This window comes from Schistocerca cancellata, chromosome 9 (assembly GCF_023864275.1).
Source record: "Schistocerca cancellata isolate TAMUIC-IGC-003103 chromosome 9, iqSchCanc2.1, whole genome shotgun sequence".
Taxonomy (NCBI): Eukaryota; Metazoa; Arthropoda; class Insecta; order Orthoptera; family Acrididae; genus Schistocerca; species Schistocerca cancellata.
Genome location: NC_064634.1, coordinates 520,926,155 through 520,948,928, shown reverse-complemented (window position 1 = coordinate 520,948,928; position 22,774 = coordinate 520,926,155). Strand labels below are relative to the sequence as shown.

General features: G+C 47.0%; 1 protein-coding gene across 1 annotated transcript in view; it reads right to left on the bottom strand.

Moving 5' to 3' along the window:
- Nucleotides 1-22,774, bottom strand: part of LOC126101542 (aminopeptidase N-like) — a 145,947-nt gene that overhangs the window by 13,736 nt on the left and 109,437 nt on the right. The window contains exons 10-13 of the mRNA XM_049912181.1: nt 19,272-19,546; nt 13,604-13,818; nt 4,698-4,859; nt 3,019-3,159 (exon numbers count right to left, since the gene is read on the bottom strand). Coding sequence (XP_049768138.1) covers nt 3,019-3,159; nt 4,698-4,859; nt 13,604-13,818; nt 19,272-19,546 — 793 coding nt within the window. The remainder of the gene's footprint in view (nt 1-3,018; nt 3,160-4,697; nt 4,860-13,603; nt 13,819-19,271; nt 19,547-22,774) is intronic.

Here is a 22,774-nt window from a genome sequence, read left to right as displayed (position 1 = left end):
AATTGACGAGTGTAGCAGAACCTGTAAGTACACACTACCACTGCATGCAGTTATTACTGCATAATTTTATGTATTTTGTCAATCACTTAGTGGAAAAATATTGAAATGGATACTAATGCAGAAAATGTGGTCAACTGAAGTGTCCTTTTCATTCAGAAATTTCATTTCTTCCCATTATATTTGGATATTTTACTTTTTGCAGATAATGCGTATCCATTATATACAGCTTCAATCAATCAATCATAAATCAGTCACTCGATCGATCAATCGATTAAGAGATGTAAGCAACTTATTTCTATGATCAATGAAATTTCTCATCTTTTGATCGGGGGGGGGGGGGGGGCTTCACAGGTTAGAAGCAGCAAGGCTGGTTCAAATGGCTATGAGCACTATGGGACTTAACTTCTAAGGTCATCAGTCCCCCACTCCCCTAGAACTTAGAACTACTTAAACCTAACTAACCTAAGGACATCACACACATCCATGCCCGAGGCAGGATTCGAACCTGTGACCGTAGCTGTCACGCGGTTCCAGATTGTAGCGCCTTTAACCGCTTGGCCACACCGGCCGGCAAGGCTGTTCTTGTTTGAAATAGCATTCGCCAGTCTATTTTGTGTACTGTGTTCTGATGTCGAGGAGTCCTGTTCTGTGATCTGACTTAGGAGGAAGATTGCTTTTGGTGGTTGTCCGTGGCGGTATGGAGATTTTACAATGATGAGAAAAATGGGTGGGATCGTTTGCCACAGTAAAGCTTAGTTATGGGCGGTAGATCATTTCGGCACTGCTTGCTCATGATTACTCCGTGATGAGGAAAGTGGTATTTTCTGCATGGTAAAATGGCAACTTGAGGTAGCTCAAACTTAATTAAATGGAAGCTGATTATAGCGATGTCTATGATCTTTTCAACTCGTCATGCTGTGGGTTCAAATTTTTCCTCCGCACATAAACTGTGAAAGAGTCGTTGCTTTTTTTATAATCGTGTACTTGCAACAGAGTATTCTCGTTATTTATTCTGAAATTTAATTGTATACCTACTGCTTCGTGCCCGTGTAAATCGATTTAATTGTATTTAGTAACGATATATATATGCGTATTAACCACCTACTTCTGGAATTGCTTCTATGCAAAACAAATCATTCTTTGTTAACTGTGCAGAATAGTGCCATGTTGCATAGCTGTAGTCTTGTGATACATCATGGATTCCATTCACTGTTGATGAATCTACCACCATACAGGAATACAACAGCTGAGTTTCAGTCACAAGAAACTAGTAATAAGTGGTTACTCCCCGTATACCATTAGACTGCAGATACGGGCAAGGTAGGTCAACGGCTGCCGTTTCGGTAGTCGCTGCTTGCTAAGTGTTGTGTAAAGTGATCTCACACGTTACTGTGATGTTAGTCGCAAATGATATTCACAAATTATGTGTTTACTTTGTTGATTTAATTATTCTTGTCTTTAACTGAGAAAACATCCTCATTCGCACAGCTGGACATATATGCGTAAAGTGAAAATTTGTTCAGTTTTGGGTAACAATGATCAATCATTACTTGCTGCTTAATATTCAAATGATAGCTACGCTAAGCTCATTTTCACCTGCGCTACGTTATGTAAGTGAATGTGTGTGTGTGTGTGTGTGTGTGTGTGTGTGTGCGTGTGTGATTATTTCTATTGAAAATATGGGTGAGATTGCGTTTCTGAATTTTTTTCTGGGGCATAAGACTTGTGGGAGTAGTTCATCGCTATTTCCACACACACACTTGCAGCTTACACAAATAACGTCAGTGGGTTGGAACAGAAAGTCAAAGTTTATCTCTGATGTCAAAACCTCCGTGTTCTGCAATTTTTACTCCATCTCCCTTCCCCCCTTCCCCACTCCTCTACTCCTTCATATACACACACACACACACACACACACACACACACATTTCTCTACACGACCAAACTGATGATTCCATAATGCCACGGAAGGTATCCTTTCAACTGATCACTTCTGCTAGTCTAGGTGTGGTGTAAATTTCTTTTTTCCCCAGTTCGATCCAGTACCTACTCAGCATACTTCTGTAGCACGACATTTCAAAAGCTTCTGTTGTCTTCTTGTCCCCATTTGACTTTCATCCAAGGCTACACTCGAGACGAATACCTTCTGGAAGGACCGCCTAACTTTTATATTTATGTTCGATATTAACAGGTTTTCTCTTTTTCAGAAACACATTCCCTCCTACTGCAAGTATGCATTGTATATCTTCTTTACTTCAGCCATCGTCACTTATTTTGCTACCAAAATAACAAAACTCGTGTACTACCATTAGTTTCTCATTTCCTAATCCATTTCCTTAACATCGCCTGATTTAATTCGGTTACATTTCATTACCCTTGTTTTCTTTTGTTGACATCCATCCGATGAATTCTTTTCAACACAGCACTCATCCTGCCCAAGTGCTCTTCCAAGTCCTTTGCTGTCTCAGACAAAATTACTATGTAATTTCTTCTACCTGAAATTTTAAGCCCTTTTTTAAATTTTAGCTTCGTTTCTATTACACTTTTAAGAATCTACATATTGAACAACATTGAGGACAGACTACATCTACCACCTTAAAATACTGTTAGAATTATGATGTGCAATTTAGTATTTATAAACTGATGTGGCAAGTTCTATAGAAATTAATGTGTAAATAAAACTAACATCAAGTTTCTATCTTTTTCCACATCTTTCAGAACCATCTGCCTTTTGTCTGTTTAGGAAACATTAGCATATATTTTATTTTATAAATGCTTCTGACATATTCCACACCTTCAAGTATCATATCTAACCTGTCTATTATTTACTATAATATGTATTTACTCTAATACCTAATCATATTTCTAATCAGTCTAATATTAAATAATCATAATATCTAATGTAATCTATCTATTACCTGATCAATGCCTTATTATAATGTAATGTAACATAATGTTAAATCTAATACGTAATCTAATGTGGTGCCTGCACGAGATGGGGATTGGTTCAGTACGTACTGTGTGGAGAGGTCGGCCGCACGCGTCTCGATGAAGTCCATGGCGACCTGCAGGCCGAACGGCGTCGAGTAGACGCCGGCGTACACCGTAGTCCAGTCCTGGGGCCTCACCAGGCTAGCATTCAGTGCGTTCCTCAGATACCTGTAACAACGCCGCAGCACTTTCGTACGGCATCCCTCTTATAGGAAACAGCTGAAAATCAGCTAAAGCTTTGGATCACCTGAGCACGTATTGGATGCTTCGTTTATACTTCAGGCACATGCCCACAGTACACGAGAGATATGCACTGGGCGGCTGAAGCAAAGCCTTCAGCACAGACCAGCAGTTTTTATCAACGATATCATCAAATCAGCGGACATAAACGACCCATCCGAGTCCAGTATGTATAATATATGTTAAATAAGCAGGATTACATTTATCCTCACGATATCACACTCATTGGCTTCGACAACTCAATGCCAGACTCTCACCTTCCAACCCGAGCTACACCTCAAGCTATGCTACAGATCAGACGTCACAACAACTGAGATTTCGCATTCACATTCATCAACATCACTAGATCACTACCGTACTGTTACCTTTCAACCTAACCTCGACCTCAGGCTACGCTGCAGTTTAGTACTCGTATATCACTACTAGCTGATATTCCGGAAAAATAACACTGGAACACGATCTCATGTACCGTTCACTTTCTGTTTAAGCATGTATGACGTCAGTCACTGTATCATCGTTATATCGTCGGTCATAGCCTACGCCAGGGATCTATATTCCTCCCCAGTTCGGCCCGTCTTCAAAAAGTTGAACGTAAACCGAGAAGCAATGCAAATAAATTGAGCTTATGACATTTTGAAACAATCGTCGGATACCGGATGCCGAAATGTTGGAAATCACAAGACCAGTGGCGTCTTATCAGTAGGTCCTCCATCAGCCACGATTCTTTAAAGAACAGATCTCGCGTGTGGAATTTTGTAGGTATCTCCAGTGGTACAGTGAATAGTGTTAGTAGCAGGATAATTTGTGGGCCGTGAGTTACGCTGCTTCTAGACGTATACAAAGTTTAATACTTCCTGCGTTAAAAATCTAACTCGAGATTATTCCCACTAATGAATAGATTGTGACACCACATCAAACTTACCTAACAACACGTGTCGTGCCAGCAGTGAACTACAAAGGTGTGTGTGTGTGGGGGGGGGGGGGGGGGGGAAGCTACAGTATGGCGGCGGTTCACACGGTTAGGGTGTGGTCGCCTACGAATCATTTGACAGCGTTGTGTAACGCGTACAGTAGAGGAACAGTTTGGAGACGGCGCCTGTCTGTACCGGCACGATAATGGAGCCTGTCGTAAAGCGACGCCTGTGAGGCAAAGTTTTGTGTGTGACGACGTTCTCCAGACGGACTGGTCCGCCCCGAGTCACGACCCGAACACAGCGGAGCACCTCCGGGTTGAGTTCCAGCGCTGACTTCCCTCCAGACCCCAACACCCAACATCGTCACCTTTCCTGCGAGTACTAATGAATGAGCTCCCATTGCCTCACAGACATCCGATTGAAAGTCTACAGCAAAGTTCATTCCGTCATTTATGTGGTGGTCGAAGACGTCCGCTAAAATATGTGTAGATACGTTCGATCGGATAATGTACGAGTAAAGTGGAACGAGGCAATGGAGATGTGTAGACTCACGCGTAGAGCGTGGCGTTGTCCTGGGAGCAGCCGAGCGCGCTCAGCAGCTCCACCTTCTCCGTGGCCACCGCGGTGTCGAGGTAGCGCTGCCACAGCCTGCCCCACAAGTCCCCGTCCTGCGCCCACACGCAGTACGCCGTGCCTCGCAGGTCCGGCTCCACGCTGCAAAAACAGTTACAGTCTTGTTGGCGAATGCAGAGATACTAGCAAATGGTAAGAAACGGGTAAAAATTGCCAGCTGAATCTCGACATTAATGTAGTGTAAAACTGAATACGTACACGAAAAAGTTTCATATCCCTCGACTACTCCGTCGTCCATTGAAAGCAGGCACAACAATCGTGTTCTTAGGCGTTTCTGTCGGGAGTGATTTAAGGTTGAGTAGCCACGTCTGATGATCAACCAAAACATTTTAACCATTGTTCGCCGTGAGAAACATTGCCTCCTCGTGTTACGTTCACTCGATACACTAAGAAAATTATATAATACTGTCGAATACTGTTGCTGTGATGCGGGCTCCAAATGGGGACCGTGCAGGGTAGCCACGCGGTCTCAGGCGCCTTGTCACGGTCCGCGCGGCTTCTCCCATCGGAGGTTCGAGTCCTCCCTCGGGCATCGGTGTGTATGTCGTCCTTAGCGTAAGTTAGTTTCAGTTAGATTAAGTAGTGCGTAAGCTAAGGGAGCGATGACCTGAGTAGTTAGGTCCCACAACACCTTACCACAAATTACCAAAAAAAATTACAAATGGGGAAATGAACAGACGTAAGCAACTTTCCTATGGAGGTGCTTAACAGCGGGAGAGTCCGAAAGAGAAAGAGAGGCCAAAGATGAAAGTGATCCCAAAGTGGTAGAAAATGCGATTACCTTAGAGCCACGTTCAAAGAAACAGATCAAAACAGCAATCGAGTAGCTAAAGAATGGAAAGGTCCCGAGTCGATAACAGTGCAGAAGGACGTCTAACCACTGACGCAGAGGCAGGCACACGTGTTATCCACAGTCATTTAATAAAGGTCTGGAACTTGGAAAGCGTGCCACAGGAGTGGACAGAACGGCTTCTCGTCAAATTTCCATAATTGGAGGGGAATCACCTTGCCTACAAGTCGAAGCAAAGTATCTGGGCGAATAATCCTTAACAGATAAACTGCAGATAAGAAAGGAGCAAGCTGATTTTAGTAGAACTGTTCTTGTGCGGATCAAATAAACACGCTTATAGTCATTACTGAAGAATCAAATTACTTCATCACTGGTGTTAATACTCTTTTTCAATATTTTGTAAAGGCGTTCGACTCCATTAAAAGAAGTAATACGTGCAAATCTTTGTAACAGTACGCGATACCGGAGAAGAGTGCAGAAGTTATCAGGGAGACTTACAGAAACTAAAAGTCCCGAGCTATCCGTGAGGGTAAAGTTATCGAACACTTCCCAGTTAATTGTGGAGGTGTGTTTTATCCACCGGTATCCTTTTTTGGTGCAGAATTCGTGACGAACAAAGTGACGGAGAAGAAGAAGACATAGACATAACTGGGACTAACTGAACGATCGGAGATCTCCAATTAGTCCAACTCCTCTCGCAGAACTTTGTCGACACGGAAGAAAAGCTGCAGGACCTCCCAACACGAAGCCAAAATAGTCGGGATGCAAGTGAATGCCGCGCGAAGACGAAGAGTACGAAAGTCAGCTGAGAACGAACGACGAGAATGTCGAAAAGGTAAACGAGTTGGCGTACTTGGAGAATACAGCACTGTTGCCGAAGGCGCGCCAGCAGCTGCCGACGCCAGGCCGAGAACCGGAACGGCGGACGGGGCGTTCACCCGGCTGTGGCCGTTACGGAGGGTCACGCAGATTTCCACGTAAACTCGACAACGAGTACGTAGAACAAAGGTGAAAGCAGTGCCGCTTTACGGACGTAAAACGGAAAATAACCTCGACAAACTGCAAGATTTTGAGAAGTCAGCCGGCCGACAGCGTGACAGCTGCGGCCCTACGCGAAGAGGACATAAGCGCCGCGCCGGCCACCTCGAAAGCGGCGTCAACGTCGGCCACTTCCGTAGATCAGCAGTCACTAGTAAGACTGATTATTTCCTACGTCGCCCTTTCCTCCCGACACGTCTGTGTAGTTGTCAAATTTAAGTATCTGTAATTGTCTTTTTGTAGTACAACTCATCAATACGAGTTGTTCTATTGTACGTCTAGCGAACTGAGTATACCGGATTCGTGGACACGATGAGATGTCTTAGGAAAAGTCTTAAAATCTTGTGACGAAATGTAATATCGGCGACGACCTCCGATTTCGCAACAGAGAAGAACCTGTCGACGTCGAAATAGAGAGTAGACAACGGAGCTGGATGGAACACACCCTGCAAAAAAGTCGGGGTCTGGCGTGAGGTCAGTCGTTTGACGGCGCGTTTCGGTGCGGGCCCGCCCGTTGCCGGCGCGCCGTAAGGCACGGAAGCTCGCACTAGAGCGTATCGCTTTATGTCGAGCGTGCCGCGGCAGTCCTCACTTGGGGAAGTGATGCGTCTCTTACAGCCTCTCCTTCCCAAGTGGCTCTTTCCGCCTTCCCGTGGTGCCAGACGTCAAACTTGGCATTCTGCCTTGCGTCAAAAGGGGAGCTGCGACCCAACCCGATGCGAAAGCGAAGGGTGCGTGGCACAGGGGGAGCTGTGTTAAGGGACCGAACATCAGTCCCTCTCTGTTCGCAGGGCACAGACCATCAGGTGTTCTGCATGCCGGAGACCTTGTTCGTCGGCGTGGGATCGCGGCGCGATTCGGCAAGGGTGCTTCGCCGCGCCTCTGGGTAACCGGGGCATGTTCTGCCAAACCCAGGAGGTGGTGACATCGCCTGGGCCAGGTTAGATGGTCCCAGACCGCCGAACGACTGGGCGACCGACCCACCACCTGAGTAGGAGTGGGTCCTTGGCCGACGGGTGGAAGCTCGGGCTAGTAGGCGGCGAAGGACGAGAGGTGCATCCGCCTCTCCGGAGTGCGGGGTGCTCTTGCCGAGGAGCGTCGGGTGAAATCGACGATGACGGAGCCACCGACGGGAACCAGTGCGCTGGCAACGGCGCGCCGAACCCTGCAGCTCGGAGAGTGCCCTTGGCCTTGGGGCGAGGTTGGTGGGCGAGCTGCAATAGTCCCCCCCCCAATGCAAGAGGAGCCGGTCCGGGGAAAGAGACGGGCTCCCAATCCTTTTTCGCTTGTCGACAATATGGCTGAGACAGAGACAAGCGATTCATGTGCGCCTTCGAGGGCTTCTTTGCTTACTGTTCCCTCCCCATCAGGGGGCGCGGGGCAGACTGAGGAAAGCATTAGTGAGAGGCATGCCAGGATTACACAATACCTGGAAGCCAATGCGAAAAACGGAAAGATAAGCCAGGCTGCGATCTTGACGTTAAAAAATGAACTCGCCTCCTCAGCTATTGCTCATGCGAAGCTCGAGGGGCGGGTTGAAGAACTACAGAAAGAGAATGAAAGGCTGCGCAAGCAGCCAACAAAATCGTGGGCTAATGTAGTCGCTCAAACGGCACCTAAGAGCCAGACTACAAGAGATACCATTGTAAAAGTGTCACAAAGACCGGACACTGCTGTCTTTCTGAGACCATTGCCCGGTCAAGACACTAAAAAAGTTCAAGAAATATTCACAACTATGATTAATCCTGTAAAGGATAAAATTAAAGTTAACAAGGTAAAAGCTACAAAGAACGTAGTAATAGTCGATGTAGCAACAGAGGATGACCGGAACAAAATACTTAATAATCAAAAACTGTGTAAAGCCGTAAGATGTGAACCCCCAAAAAAGAGAAACCCGCTTGTAATTATGTATGACATACCAGTTACATTTGATAATAATAATGAACTCCAGGAAACAATTCGAAATCAAAATTTTGATGATATAAGTACTGAGGACTTTAAAAATGAATTCAAACTTAAATTCAAAACAGGACCAAGAGACAAAGACGTTGTGCATCATGTAGCAGAAGTCTCCGGCCAGATGTGGAAAAAACTCACCTCAATGGGTAAGATCTATATTGGCTTCCACGCCATCAATGTGCGGGACTTCTTGGTGGTACCTCGCTGTCATAATTGCGGCGATCTCGATCACGTTCATAAATACTGTGAGAGGAAGTCGGCTTGCTCCAGGTGTGGAGAAGAAAATCATATTAGAAAAAACTGCAAAAATTCGGCAATTTGTATTCAGTGCACAAGGAGGCGCAAAAAGACTTTGCAATGCCTCCGGTCGCAACTGCCCAACGTATAGGATGCTTGAGCAGAGGTTAATATCAAGAACTGACTATGGCTGAGTCAACTACGGCACCTAGGATGCCTAAAAGAAAATCCCCATTCAAGAGGAGAAGGGACGCGGCAAGAGCAGCCCAGTTCAAACAATTCCTTGCAACACTTGCAGAAGGAAGTGATGGTAGGAGGAAAATGAAGGATGCGTGTGTCCAAACGGACCCACAAGAACAAGTGGCAGCCCCCTCTCCCTATTGATGGGGATCGCGAACGCCAGGAAATCAGGCAACTCGAGACAGGCGTCCTGTAGCGGTGGGCCGACCAGCATTCGTTCAAGGGAGTCCTGTGCTGGAATTGCCGGTGCAGGTCAATACAGTTACTAGCTCAAACACGCAAATAAATAACATCAATGTGAGCACTGACTCGAGACAACCAATAGCTGTGAGAACAGCGGTTGAACCGAGCAGAATATATCCCAATCTCGAACATTCCCTACAATTATCCCGCCTGGAGGAGCCGGCTGTCCTGACCACCGCACTACGACATCTAGTGCGGGTGGGACATAGATACGGGCGCAAGGTCACCTTCTCGGCCATGGAGGCTGTAGACAAGGTACAACTAAAGAAAATGAATCTCCCCACTGACTTCGGCGCCCTGCGTGACCTAGTTAAAAAGGTGTTTGACAGAAGAAACGAAACCTTTAATTTAGAGGAAATATATAATCAGTCTGTCCTATCTAATGGGAGAATAGCTTACGACTGGACGAAAACCTTCCCTGAATCATATGTGCACACATATTTCCCATAGCTACAGAAATACAGATAGGACAGCTAAACGCACACAATAGTAGGCTGGTCATAAAGGAACTTCGGAGAGTGGTGGAGGAGAAGAGCCTTGATGTGCTCTGTTTGCAGGAGCCATACTCTCTTGCGGGGAATATAGCCTTCGCTGCCATGAGTTGGCAAGTAGTAAGCTTTGGAGACGACCCGAAAGCCACCATCATTTTAATAAATATGTACTTTCAGTACGGTACAGACATTGACGTGTACCTTGACCAACTTACGCAGGTAGCAACGGTGCTGAGGGGCAGAAAGGTAGTTGTGGTGGCGGACGTGAACGCCAAATCCCCCCTGTGGCACAGTGGCACTCGAGATGAAAGAGGAAGCAAGCTGGAGGAGACCATTATGTCTCTGCAACTCCTCATTGCCAACAGACCTGGAAACCCCCCAACCTACACAGGAGGGGGAGGAAATGGAACCAACATTGACATCACGATGATGACAGCCAACATCGTTGCCAATATACAAAACTGGACTGTTACTGATGGAGACACTACCAGTGATCACAACTTGACCACATTCAAAATCACAGATCGGGAGTGCCACTGGGACATAAGGTGGGAAGTACAACTAAACTATAACAAGACCAATTGGGAGCGCCTTGCAAGAGAGTTTGACCCTCCGACATGGCCGGAAGATGACGATGACATTAACAAACACGCCGAAGATCTGGTGGGCGCTCTTACCAGGGCGGTAAAGGTTGCCGTACCAACCAGGAGGAGAGCCGTTGCGGCTTCTCCATCACCATGGTCTGCGGAACTAGGGCAGATGCGTCAGTCTGTCAGGAGGGCGAGGAGGTATTACCAGCGAAGTGTCGTCTGGGAAGAAAAACAAAGATGGCTGCAAACATACAGGGAAGCCAAAGAGCAGTTTCAGAAAGAACTGCGAACAGTCAGACAGGAAAGCTGGGAAAAATATGTGCACAGCCAATTGGCTATGGATCCCTGGGGCACTCCTTACAAAATAGTAAGGGAAAAAATCAGGTCGCCAATGGTGCTCTCCACAATTAGGGATGGAAACCGGATGACTGGGTCTTGGCAGGAAACTGCTGAGGTCCTTCTCCACCAACTCCTCCCTGACGATAAAGAGGAAGAGGACACAGAAGAACAACGCCTACTTAGGCAAGCTTTGCAGGCAGACTACGAGAACAACATCATGGTGTACCCTCTCTCTGAAGAGGAAGTTGCAGCCCACATAAAATCACTAAAGAAAGGAAAGGCCCCAGGACCAGACGGCATCATCGCGGAGGTGGTACAATACCTCGCTCCTCAACTAGTGACACCTTTAGCAAGAATTTACAACGAGGCCCTGCGCCTCAGAACATTCCCCAAAATTTGGAAACAGGCCAACGTTGTAATTATCAAAAAGGGGCAAGATAAAGACCCTAAAGAAGCAAAATCTTATAGACCCATCTGTCTGTTGGACCTGTTGGGCAAATTGCTGGAGAGATTACTGGCTGATAGACTGACAGCACACCGAGTGCTGTGCGGGATGAGTGACAGACAATTCGGTTTTCGGCGGGGGCGATCTGCGTGTGACGCAATTGCCCTCGCATCCGAGGTCTGTGGGTCGTCTCCGCACAAGTACATAGTTGGCATCATGGTGGATATCAGTGGCGCCTTTGACAACCTGTGGTGGCCTTCGCTCTTCTCCTGCCTGCGGGAGAAGGAGTGTCCAGGGCCGCTATATGGCTGTCTTAGGAGCTATTGTATGGAAAGAGAGGTCTGGCTATCGTCCCCTAGCGAGCGAATAGGCAAGAAGATCACGAAGGGGTGTTCACAGGGCTCTGTCCTGGGGCCACTCTTTTGGGACATAAATATGGAGCCTCTCCTGGAGAGCTTGGAAAACAGTGTGGACGTGCTAGAGGCGATAGCTTACGCTGACGACCTCCTTCTGCTGGTTGGCGGCCGAAGTCGCGAAGACCTCGAACCCAAAATCAATAGGACATTATCAGTTCTCACACAGTGGTGCCAAAACACGAAAATGACCATTGCGCCTAACAAGTCTACATACCTATTACTGAAAGGCCAATTGGCCAGAAATCCAACAGTAAGAATCGAGGGCTCACCAGTGATTCGGCGTCGTGAGGCCCGATATTTAGGGGTAATAATAGATGAAAGGTGGAATTTTGCCAAGCATATAGAAACAGCTACACAGAAATCATTAGAAGCTCTAAATAACTTAATTACAATAGGACACAATAGATTTCATCTTCCACCAGAACTTATTAAGTTATATCACAACACTATTCTTGTTTCTATCATGGGTTACGGATCCGGAGTGTGGGCGCACAGGCTCACGAGGGTCGTGCCTGCTATGTCTGTGAGGAGAGTGCAACGGAACATGCTTCTGCGCTCCATTGGAGCATACAGAACATCTCCAGGAGGGGCACTACTAATACTTATGGGGGTGTGTCCCCTAGACATCAAAATCCGGGAACAGGCAGCCTGGTACTGGGTGAAAAGGGGAGATGTAGAAAAGACTGAAAGTATCCTGGGAGTGCGGGTGGGGGACAAATTTGCAATCAAGAGGAGAGGAGGAGAGTTATGGCAGGAACTTTGGGATGCTGACACAACAGGCCGAAGGACTTACCAGCTGCTCCCAAACATCAAAGAACGTCTCCAACTCTCGCATTTCCAGCCAAGTAAGGGACTGTTGCACTTCCTCACAGGACATGGACCGTATCCGGCATATCTTTGCCGATTCGGGAAAAGGGCTACCCCCTCGTGTGACTGCGGAGCTGAATGGGGTACTCCGGACCACGTGATCTACGAGTGCCCCATCTTCGATGATGTGGCCGGTGACCTAAGAATCCAGTTGCCTCACATCAACACATATCAATTAATTAGAGACCCCACCACATTCAACATAGTAAACCGCCTTGCCAGCGAGGTATCAGCAAAGGTCTTGCGAGAATACCTAAGGGAAAACACATGAACCACCGGACATGACATGACTGAAGGCGCCCATCCCATTCCGCCGGGGCGTGGACTGGCCAATCGCCGTGACGGTAGGAATCCGCCACGCTCTGGAACAGGGGGAAGGTGAGCCAATACCCGAAATTGACAAATGCGCACCGATTGTGACTTAGTAATAGTTTAACCTTAAGTAGATAGTAGATAGGAAACTTTAACAGAACCTGCAGCGATCCTCCAAAGGCCAGCCCAGTGCCAGGGGCATGCTCACTGGGATTAGCTCAGTGGGCACGGCCACACAGTAGGTTTATACAAAACATCTGGCACGCCTGTAACGCTGCAGGAAGTAGCCCTTAGATTAGTCAGCAAAGTGTAGAATTAGATGTTACCCAATAAGAAACTAACTCCTCATTTCCTGTAGCAAGTAAGTTCATTAACATTAGAATAGAAGTAGAAGTAAAAATGCTGCCAAAATTCAAAGAATTGTAATGTAGATTTAGGACCCACTAATGTATTAGGTGGTGGGTTAAAATGTAAGAAATAATTCAATTGAATAAAGATTTTTAAAAAAAAAAAAAAAAAAAGTCGGGACGATGTAGAGGGACACGCTCTCTGCTACCGCCCGCAGGGTTAACGAAACGTGCGAGGTAGATTGTTCGCTCGGCTGAAGACTTGTCAGTCGATTCCACTGGGGCAACTCGCGTGCCGACGAGGACGAAACGACTGAGGCAGCACGAGACCCAGTCCCCGAGGGAAGGAAATCTCCGACCTCGCCTCTAAGTGACCCCGCAAGCCTTCGGCGGCATACTGACGTGCCGAACACCCGTCTACGGAGGCGGACACGCGCAGGGTCGAAAGGAACCGAGGAAAACCGCCGGCACGGAGAAGCCCCAGAAGGAGGGGACGAGAGCTTCGACGCACCTGGCTGCCCCGTCGCCGTCGCCGTCGTTTTGCCCGCCCTCCGGGAAGGCGACGGCGGCCAGGTCGGCGGCGGCCTGCAGGCACGGCGGGTAGCCGACGCGGCAGGCGTGCCGCAGCACCGCGACCCGCAGCAGGCGCGCCGCGTGGTCGTCGTCCGGCAGCACCTCGAAGCGCAGCGCGGCGTACGGCTGCGCCAGCAGGGCCCGCATGTACGCCTGCAAGCCGAAACCCGATCGATGCCAAATAGCGAATGCACACTTCCGTTAAAACAAATCCAAATATACGAGTTCCGTACCAAGCGTTGCATAAGGCGACGTAGCAAATTATTACATCTCGCAGCGAAAGCGTACTTTCCCTTGGGCCGGGAGGACAGCAGATATTTGGTTCTTCGCGCCGGCACAGCTGACGCCGGCTGCTGCGCCGAGCCAGCTATTGTACTCGACTGACGCCGCGTGCAATGCGTTACACGTACTCTCCCCGAATCTCGACAAGTGCTGCTAAATAGTAACACTTCTTTTACGTTCTTAGTCTACCAAATTCTGTGGATAAAACAACCCGACTGTCAAAATTTCAAATCGTAACTTTGGTACTTCCGCAGATATAAATTTTTACCTAGGACGCATAGTAACTGTACTGACATTGTGAAACAGAGTTGGGGACTGTAATGTATTCGTCTATAGTAGCAACTGAAACTACAACCGAGAGGATAGGTTCCTTTACTCTAATTTTCTGCAGTTTACTTTCGTTTCCACAAATTTGTGACGAAATTAAATTTCCACAAATATCTGACGTAATTAAATAAACTTTGGAAGGCTATTATTTCATCGTCTTTCGGTTGTCTGAATCTTTTGCAAAGACTTAGAGAGCGAATGGAGGACATACGTAAAGTGAGACTGTGAAATTTTACTAAGACTATGTAAATGTATGTGTGGCTCTGAGCACTATGGGAATTAACTTCTGAGGTCATCAATCCCCTAGAAGTTAGAACTACTTAAACCGAATTAACCTAAGGACATCACACACATCCGTGCCCGAGGCAGGATTCGAACCTGCGACCGTAGCGGTCGCGCGGTTCCAGACTGTAGCACCTAGAACCGCTCGACCACCCCGGCCGGAAAATGTATGTGTGAGAAAGTCGTTGTGCAACAGTGAAATTTGTGACGTATGTTCGAGTGAGTTAGATTTCGTAACAGGCAGCCACAAGGAGCGTTCTGTATTAAATTTATTAGTAATTTATTTCGTGGAAAGGAACCGTATTTTGTTTTCATTAAATTTTATTTAGTTTCGAAATTACGAGATTTCTAGTCTAAATCACTTGCTGTCATCTGATTGGCTGACCGCGAGTATAGAAGTGCTCGACATGATACGATCGGCTGCTGAACATACCAGCCAATACGAATTCAGCATTGTCCTGGCGTTTGAGCCGACATAGTCGGTCAGGACCCGTCTTGTGCTTATCACCTGTGTTATACCGCGCTGATCAAATCTGCAGCAAAATGGGGAAATCCGTGCGTCTCGTCGGTTCTCGTGTAACTGATGAAAAGTGACTACAGTACTGTGTATTTTCACAAAGTTTGAGCTTTGTGAGTGGTTTATTCTAGGAAATTTCGTGTCTGAAAATTTCGAGTCGTAAATAAACTCCGGGTAGCGTGTTTCGTGCAAATTACGAGACATTAAGGTGAGCACTCCTTCGCTAAAGGCCTACCGAACGACTGAATGTGTTAACTCGCGAGTAGTCGTGGGTCAGTGACTGTTTGCGACGTTAAAAAGTATTGGGTAGGACTAAACATCTTCTGGCTGATTTCGTGTGTCAACTTGTAACAGAGACAGTCACTAACGATGTATAATTGATGGTGAGATATCAAATAAGGAACCGAATGCCATTTTCCGTGGTTTAGAGACAATAAACCAGCTTACAGGAAATCTTAGACAATTTTCAAACTAGTCATGCAAGATTCCCGAACGTTCCATAGTTTAGCTGTCAGCTAATGCTCACGGACTGGAGTTATGCGGTCTTTGCGTGGTAGGTATGTAGCTGGCTTTTCGTCAACGCTGCTTCTATCAGCTACACCAGCTAATGGGCAGACAACTGGAAGCCTATGCAGGTAGGTAGCCAGATTGTTTCAAGAATAGTGAGAGAGCAACTCGGCGTGCTGCACCGGCTATGTATTTAATCCGATCTTGTATCAGTCCGTACCTTCTCTGTTCCTGCCCCCTCCGTTCCTCTGCTCCTTCCCCCCTCTCCCTCTCCTCCTCACCCTCTGTTTGCCAGACTCCTCCTACCCACCTCTGTGTCCATCTCCCCTCCCCTATCACTGTCCCTCTCCTCCTCGTGCTCCCGTCCGTCACTCTCTCCTCCTTCACCCTCACTATCTCCTCCTCCTTCCATATCTCTCCACATTATCACACTCACTGCAATAACAGCCTGGCTGTTGTTACTCCTACAGTATTTTTTCATAATGTAACTAATTTGACTGATATCATTCCAGGGATTCCGGGTGAGCTTTCTACTCGTGGCTTTCCTCCCATACGAATATGTAAAATATGTTGTACACATATTTAACATATTTCACGCATATTTGTACATATTTCACCTGTATGTCTAGTCAATATCGCCACACAGTGCCATTTTCCCGTAGCGTAATGTTTATCACCTCGTGTGTACTGAACTACGTGCTATAGAATGATATAAATTTGCAGGTACATTCAGTGATATATGCGGAATGTACTTCGAATTGGTAGTAAAGAAGTAATAAATTGAAGCGTCATTCTTCATGTGGCAGTGTAACAGCACAAAAACGAAAATGTAGTACGCAACAAAATTTTTCCTTTCGTCTTTTTGCTGGGGTTGTCAGAGGGTGAAAGTTTTGTAAGGGTTTGAAGTTGTGTGTGGAGTTCGTCGCAAGTCTCTAAGCGCTCTCATTCTCGAACACTGAATAACTGGACTACGAGTATCCTCGCGTCACTTCGCAAACCCCCTGACCGGTGGCTGATTCTTACCCCCATAGTGGCTTTTTCCAGACAGTAAGAGATATGTGTACCAAGTTTGATCGAAATCGGTCCAGTGGTTTAGTAGGAGATGTGGAACATACCGGGTGATTATAATTCAACTTTCCCTACTTAGCACATTATAACACGGAAATTAATTACTGTACGAGTACCAAAATTGGTAGCATTAATGTCCAGAGTATGAGGTGCACGATTTCCAAGCGTCACAGCGCCACTGTCCAATTCCAGCTATGGGTACCAGGTGGCGTAATCAGTCATCGTGATTCATGGTCTCGCAATGCACTTGTTGATGTGTTAACGTTAGCTTGGACAAAAGTATCAGCTCATTGTCTATTATCGAAACAACAGTAATGCTGCAGCGGCACTTCGAGAACATCGCCAGCTGAAAGGATGACGGAAGGGTCCTCTTTCCCCACCTGCTGTGCGGAGCACGATGAAGAAGTTCGAATTGACTGGAGAACTGGGCGTCGCTCCAGGAAGGGGCCGACAACCAACTACTCCACAGGTGGTTGATAAAATCGCTGTTGCTAGCGCAAACAACGCTGCGCGCAATTCCCTATCGTCAGGCAGTGCAAATGCTGTGTCACGACAGTTGAAAATCCCTCGGTCCACTGTACGGAGGTGCTTTGAACCATTCTCAAATGGTATCCGTACAAGATCCAAATCGTACAGCAGTTTGCACCACAGGAAGCACATCGACGTCTTGACTTCACTATCCACTTTCTCGCAAGGGCTGTAGTTGATGAGGGCTGGCTCTGGACCATCCTGTGGACAGACGAAGCTCATTTCTCTCTGATGGGTGAGGCGAACACATAGAATTGGAGAGTGTGGGGATCTTCACCTCCAGTCACTGTACGTGAAGTTCCTCAGTACGGTGAACGTGTCACCGTAGGATGTGGCTTTATAGCAAAGTTCATCATTGGCCCATTCTTTTTTTGAACAGGTTGGCGCTCGAGGACCAAAGACGTGTAGTACAACTGGCCAGCGTTACTGCGATGTGCTTCGCCAGCAGCGTGTCACTCACGCCCTACGGGATAGAGACGCATTGAAGTTCAGTTTTCATGCTAAATGGAGCCCCAACGCACATCGCTCGTGATGTTCACCTGCTTATCCGAACCACATTCGGAAACTGTCGAATTATCAGCCGATCGTTTCCAAACGCTTAGCCGGTACGATCACCTGATCTGACCCTCTGTGATTTCTGGTTGTGGGCTACCAGAAAAGCAGGGTTTACTAAGGGAACAATCACACAGGTAGCAAACATACCTACGGACATGCTTCGCTCTGCTGTGCAGAATGCGATCCTGCACTGATGAGCGCCATACTGAGCCCCTTTTGTAGGAGTAATGGTACCAGCATGTAATGGTATGATGTACTTTAGCAGCACATTAAAAGTGTTTCAACTTTGTTTGTCTTCCCAATGCCCTCGACATCATTGCTACGAAGTTTGGTACTCGTAGAGTAATTAAGTTCCATGTTATAACTTGTTAGGTAGGGAAAGTTTAATTATAACCACCTGGTACGTATGCACTTATACTTATGTATGTACCCATATAAACAGATTTTTATGGTTTGTGTGGATTCACAGTATTATCATTCTCGGCTTTCTGCCGTCATGGTGCAGACTACCATTACTAATCGTTCCCTTCCCTGTTCCACTTGCAAATAGAGCGAGGAAAAAGCGGTTGTCTATACGCCTCAGTACAAGGCCTAATTTCTCTCACCTTCACGGTCCTTAAGCGAAATGCACTGTAGGTTTGGCGGCGGTAGTGTCGCTCTGACGTCTTATGCTGCAATCAATGGCCGGTTCTCTAAATTTTCTCAACAGTGTTTTCCGGAAACAGCGTCGCCTTCCATCCAGGATTTCCAGTCTGAGTTCACGAACCATCGCTGTAATGCTTGCATCCCGACCGAACCTACCGGTAACAAGTCCAGCAACACACTTTTTAATTTGCTCCGTGTCTACTTTTAATACAGCCAGGTGCGAAGCCTAAACACACGAGCGTTACTCAAGAATTGGTATTCTGCGTTACAGAGGAGTTAAACTCCTCTGAAACTCTCACAATAAACAGAAGTCGACCATTCGCCTTCCCTGACACCATCCTTACACGGTGCTGCGCTCGGACAGAACAGCTGAAGCATAAAACAGGTTCGAGTGTCGGTGTGGTTGCCACTGCTAATTACTGCAGCTCAAGTCTAATCGTATTCTTAATTCCAATTCTCAATTTAATCTTCCATAACATAATTACAGTGTTCCATCTTAAACCACAAAAGTTTCACATACTTACCGTCTCACATCATATTGAACAGATTAATTGATGTTTAGACCAGTTTCGTATTGGAAGGAAGTGTGGTTGGTAAATATTGTAGACGGACAGTGAGAGATGAATGCAGTACACAGGTTCAAAAGGAAGCACGTCGCAGATGAAGAGGCTCGCACAGGATAGAGCTGCACAGAGAGCTGCCATCGAACCAGTCCGTGGACTCAAGACAGCAACAACAACGAGAACGAGGTATTCGGGCTTTTGAAGCCGATTTAATAATAACAGGCTAAAGTTGGCCAAAGGAAGAAATGTACACGATGAGGTTTAGGCGGCTCACAGATAGCACGTATCGTTAGGATTCTCCGAACACGTAACTACACCAACTACTGGCTCACCTTGAAGGAGGAGTAGTACTCGGAAGGCGCGAGGGCTGTGTCCAGGAAGTCGAAGTTGCGGAAGGCGACAGCCCAGGGCAGGTAGTCCCGCTCCTCGCTCAGGTAGCGGGAGATGTCGAGCGGCGGCCCCCACGGCAGGTGCCCGGACCGCGCCAGGTTGAAGGAGTCGCTCACCAGCTGGGCGCGCGTCTCCCGGGGAACCACCAGGTGGTCGGACACCAGCTGGGCTTGCACCACCTGCCAGCCGATCCTGTCGTAGTTGACGCGGTAGAAACCTGTGCCGACCAGACCACGGGTCAGTTCTCGAGGGCACTTTGGCGTCGAGCCGCCTGCACACGAGCAGGCCAGTCGACCGACTCGTCCGCCGAGTGGACCTGCCCCGACCAGTTCGCCTGTGTGTGTGTGTCGGATATGTCGTCCGCGCACTCCACTCTGACTGGCGGACCCCTAACTTCCAGCGCTGACTGCAACATGCTGGCCCACAGTTTCGCCAGTGCTGGCAGCTGGGGTGTACCGCACAGCAGCCACAGTCAGACAGGTCGGCGAGCGAGTCGGTGAGATGGTCGGGCCGTGAACGGCCAGTACTATTGTAACATCTTTACACATTAATAGAGTATGAAAGGTGGCTGTAAAGCTTCAATTACCATCTCTAAAGAACAGTGCACATACTTTTCAGAAAGGGCCCATTGTGCGAGAAAGAACAAGCTGTTCCCAATTAATTGGAGCTTCATCTCCGAATCTCACAGCTGTCAATGTCACACAATTCTTTCTCAATTGCAAACAGAATAGGGTGCACCATGTAGCATCCCGCACACTCCCGATTGGGGCTTTTGGGGTGCGGAAGTGGATTACAAAGTGACACAGTCATCTATCTTTCAGTAATATTATTTATGGATAGTTCTGCCTCGAGCAGACACAATATTATTCTTTCCTTTCTACCCAGATATGTTGTAAGGTGTCAAACAAATAACGCACTTTACATTGAATTCCTGAGTCATTTCCAGTTAACTCGATATACCACACGACATAATTATGTGAAAATGTATGAATTATTGATAGATAAAGTGAATAAACAAGCCAGCATTTCGTGAATGTAAATCACTAACACTCACACTAGTAATGGCAGCAAGTAATTTCCAAGACCCGCGCTACGAGACGCAGTTCTGAGGGAAAGAGAATTTTACGGTGGCAACGCCCGTCTCAATGACCGCACAGCGGGACACCTTGTGGACACAATCAGACACCGGAGCCACTGCACAGGCCGTCGCCAAAAGCCGCCCTCGTCTCTGCTTTTAACGACGACTCCTCGGAAAGCCTTTCTACAGAGAATGGAGATGACTGATAAACGTCTGGAGAAACCCCACTCAAAACATTGATGACTCACTATAGCCACTAGTGTTAAAACTCACACGAAAGAAAAAGCTGTTTATCTCAGTATTACATAGCAGAAGTTAAACTCTACCATACGAAAGAAACGACGCCCGTGATAGGCTACAAAAACTCTAGTGGGTGGAGCTATAACAAGTATGAACGCTCTATTGGCCATAAAGAAAACGCTTGGCCACTAGCTTTGATATAGGCAAATGTAGAGAGAGACATACGCTCTTTCTCTTATTGCAAATCGTCGAGTGTTTGAGCAAGGCGGCTCGCGCCATGCTGAGACGAATGCGCGAGTCATTATCAGAACACTTGTTCACAGGCTCGTCTTAACTCGAAAGGAGTTAAACTGCGAAGTCTCCTAGTATGGGGAATCGCACCGAGAATGACTGTTAACGCAAGCCATTTGAGGGCAATGATGTACACGCTATTCCAGACAAATCGTGTGTACCGTTCTAATTAACTTAGCTGGGGAAGAACTAGGAGTATCAGCTTCACCGAAGATGTTGGAAATTTATCATACTGGCGTTTAACACTCGAGAGAGATTTAGAATAGATTCTCAGGTTCACAACTCGCGCTAACAGCCGCCACTGCCGGCGCCAACGAAAGGTAAACACGTGCGCTCGTGCTACGCCAACAAGTGACATTCAATTGACACTCAGAACTGCGGTCCTCTCCGTCTCACCTACATATTTTGTACATTCAACCGTGATATTTAGTTAAACATATTCACGATTATCATGCTAAATTAAGGTAGAAACGCGAGGTATCTGATTTAACAAAAAGAATTCATCAGCCATTGTAGAGTGCTTTATATCCTGAAGGTATTGAATTGCTTTAATTGTGTACTTGAAACTTCCTGGCAGATTAAAACTGTGTGCCGGACCGAGACTCGAACTCGGGACCTTTTCCTTTCGCGGGCAAGTGCTCTACCGACTGAGCTACCCAAGCACGACTCACGCCCCGTCCTCACAGCTTTACTTCTGCCAGTACCTCGTCTCCTACCTTCCAAACTTAACAGAAGCTCTCCTGCGAACCTTGCAGAACTAGCACTCCTGAAAGCAAGGATATTGCGAAAACATGGCTTAGCCACAGCCTGGAGGATGTTTCCAGAATGAGATTTTCACTCTGCAGCGGAGTGTGCGTTGATATGAAACTTCCTGGCAGATTAAAACTGTGTGCCGGACCGAGACTCGAACTCGGGACCTTTGCCTTTTGCGAGCAAGTGCTCTACCGACTGAGCTACCCAAGCAGGACTCACGCCCCGTCCTCACAGCTTTACTTCCGCCAGTACCTCGTCTCCTACCTTCCAAACTTAACAGAAGTTCTCCTGCGAACGTTGCAGAACTAGCACCCCTGAAAGAAAGGATATTGCGGAGACATGGCTTAGCCACAGAATGAGGTTTTCACTCCAGGCACTTAAGTGTGAATTGCAGTGTAATCATGTACATCCAGATGTAGATTCACAGTCCAATAAACCACTGGCTGTTGTAATCCTGGTGCTTCTTTCTCCCACGAAACGTTTTTTGAGATTCTGTTGCTACTTCGCACACATCGCAACTCATTTATTCCGACAACTTTTTAAAAATTTTGTAGGTGGAACAATATTTCTGGCAGCTTCACGAAATATGACGTTTCTGTTCATTGTTCATAACGAAATTTCTTCCTGATGGCACGTTTATCGATATCGCCCACGGGATGTTTATTATGTGCCGATTTCTTCTTGCTCCCTGGCGGTGTCCACTTGAATCTGTGGAGCAAAATGTCCCTCCCGCTGTAACACGAGTATCATCTGCTTCCTGAGCTTCGTCACATTTGCGTCCACACTATTGCATCTGGAAGCCGCCAGCACCCAGTTGGTCCCCTTACGGCCAGGGCTGTCAATCGCTTTGTCCAGAAGTTGACCACCTCAAATAAGTTTTTGTCCAGAAGTAAAATACAAATACGTACCAAGCAAATGTTGTTTAGCCGGACACTATTTCCTCTTTCTTGCAGCTTTGTCGGTTGAGTTTTCAGCGGAGCAATAATTGTAGATTCTCATAATTATTGCACTTATTCTGCTGACCTATATTGTCTGTAGCTGAGTAACATTTATACACTACCTCCTCTTGGCTGGTGTACGTAC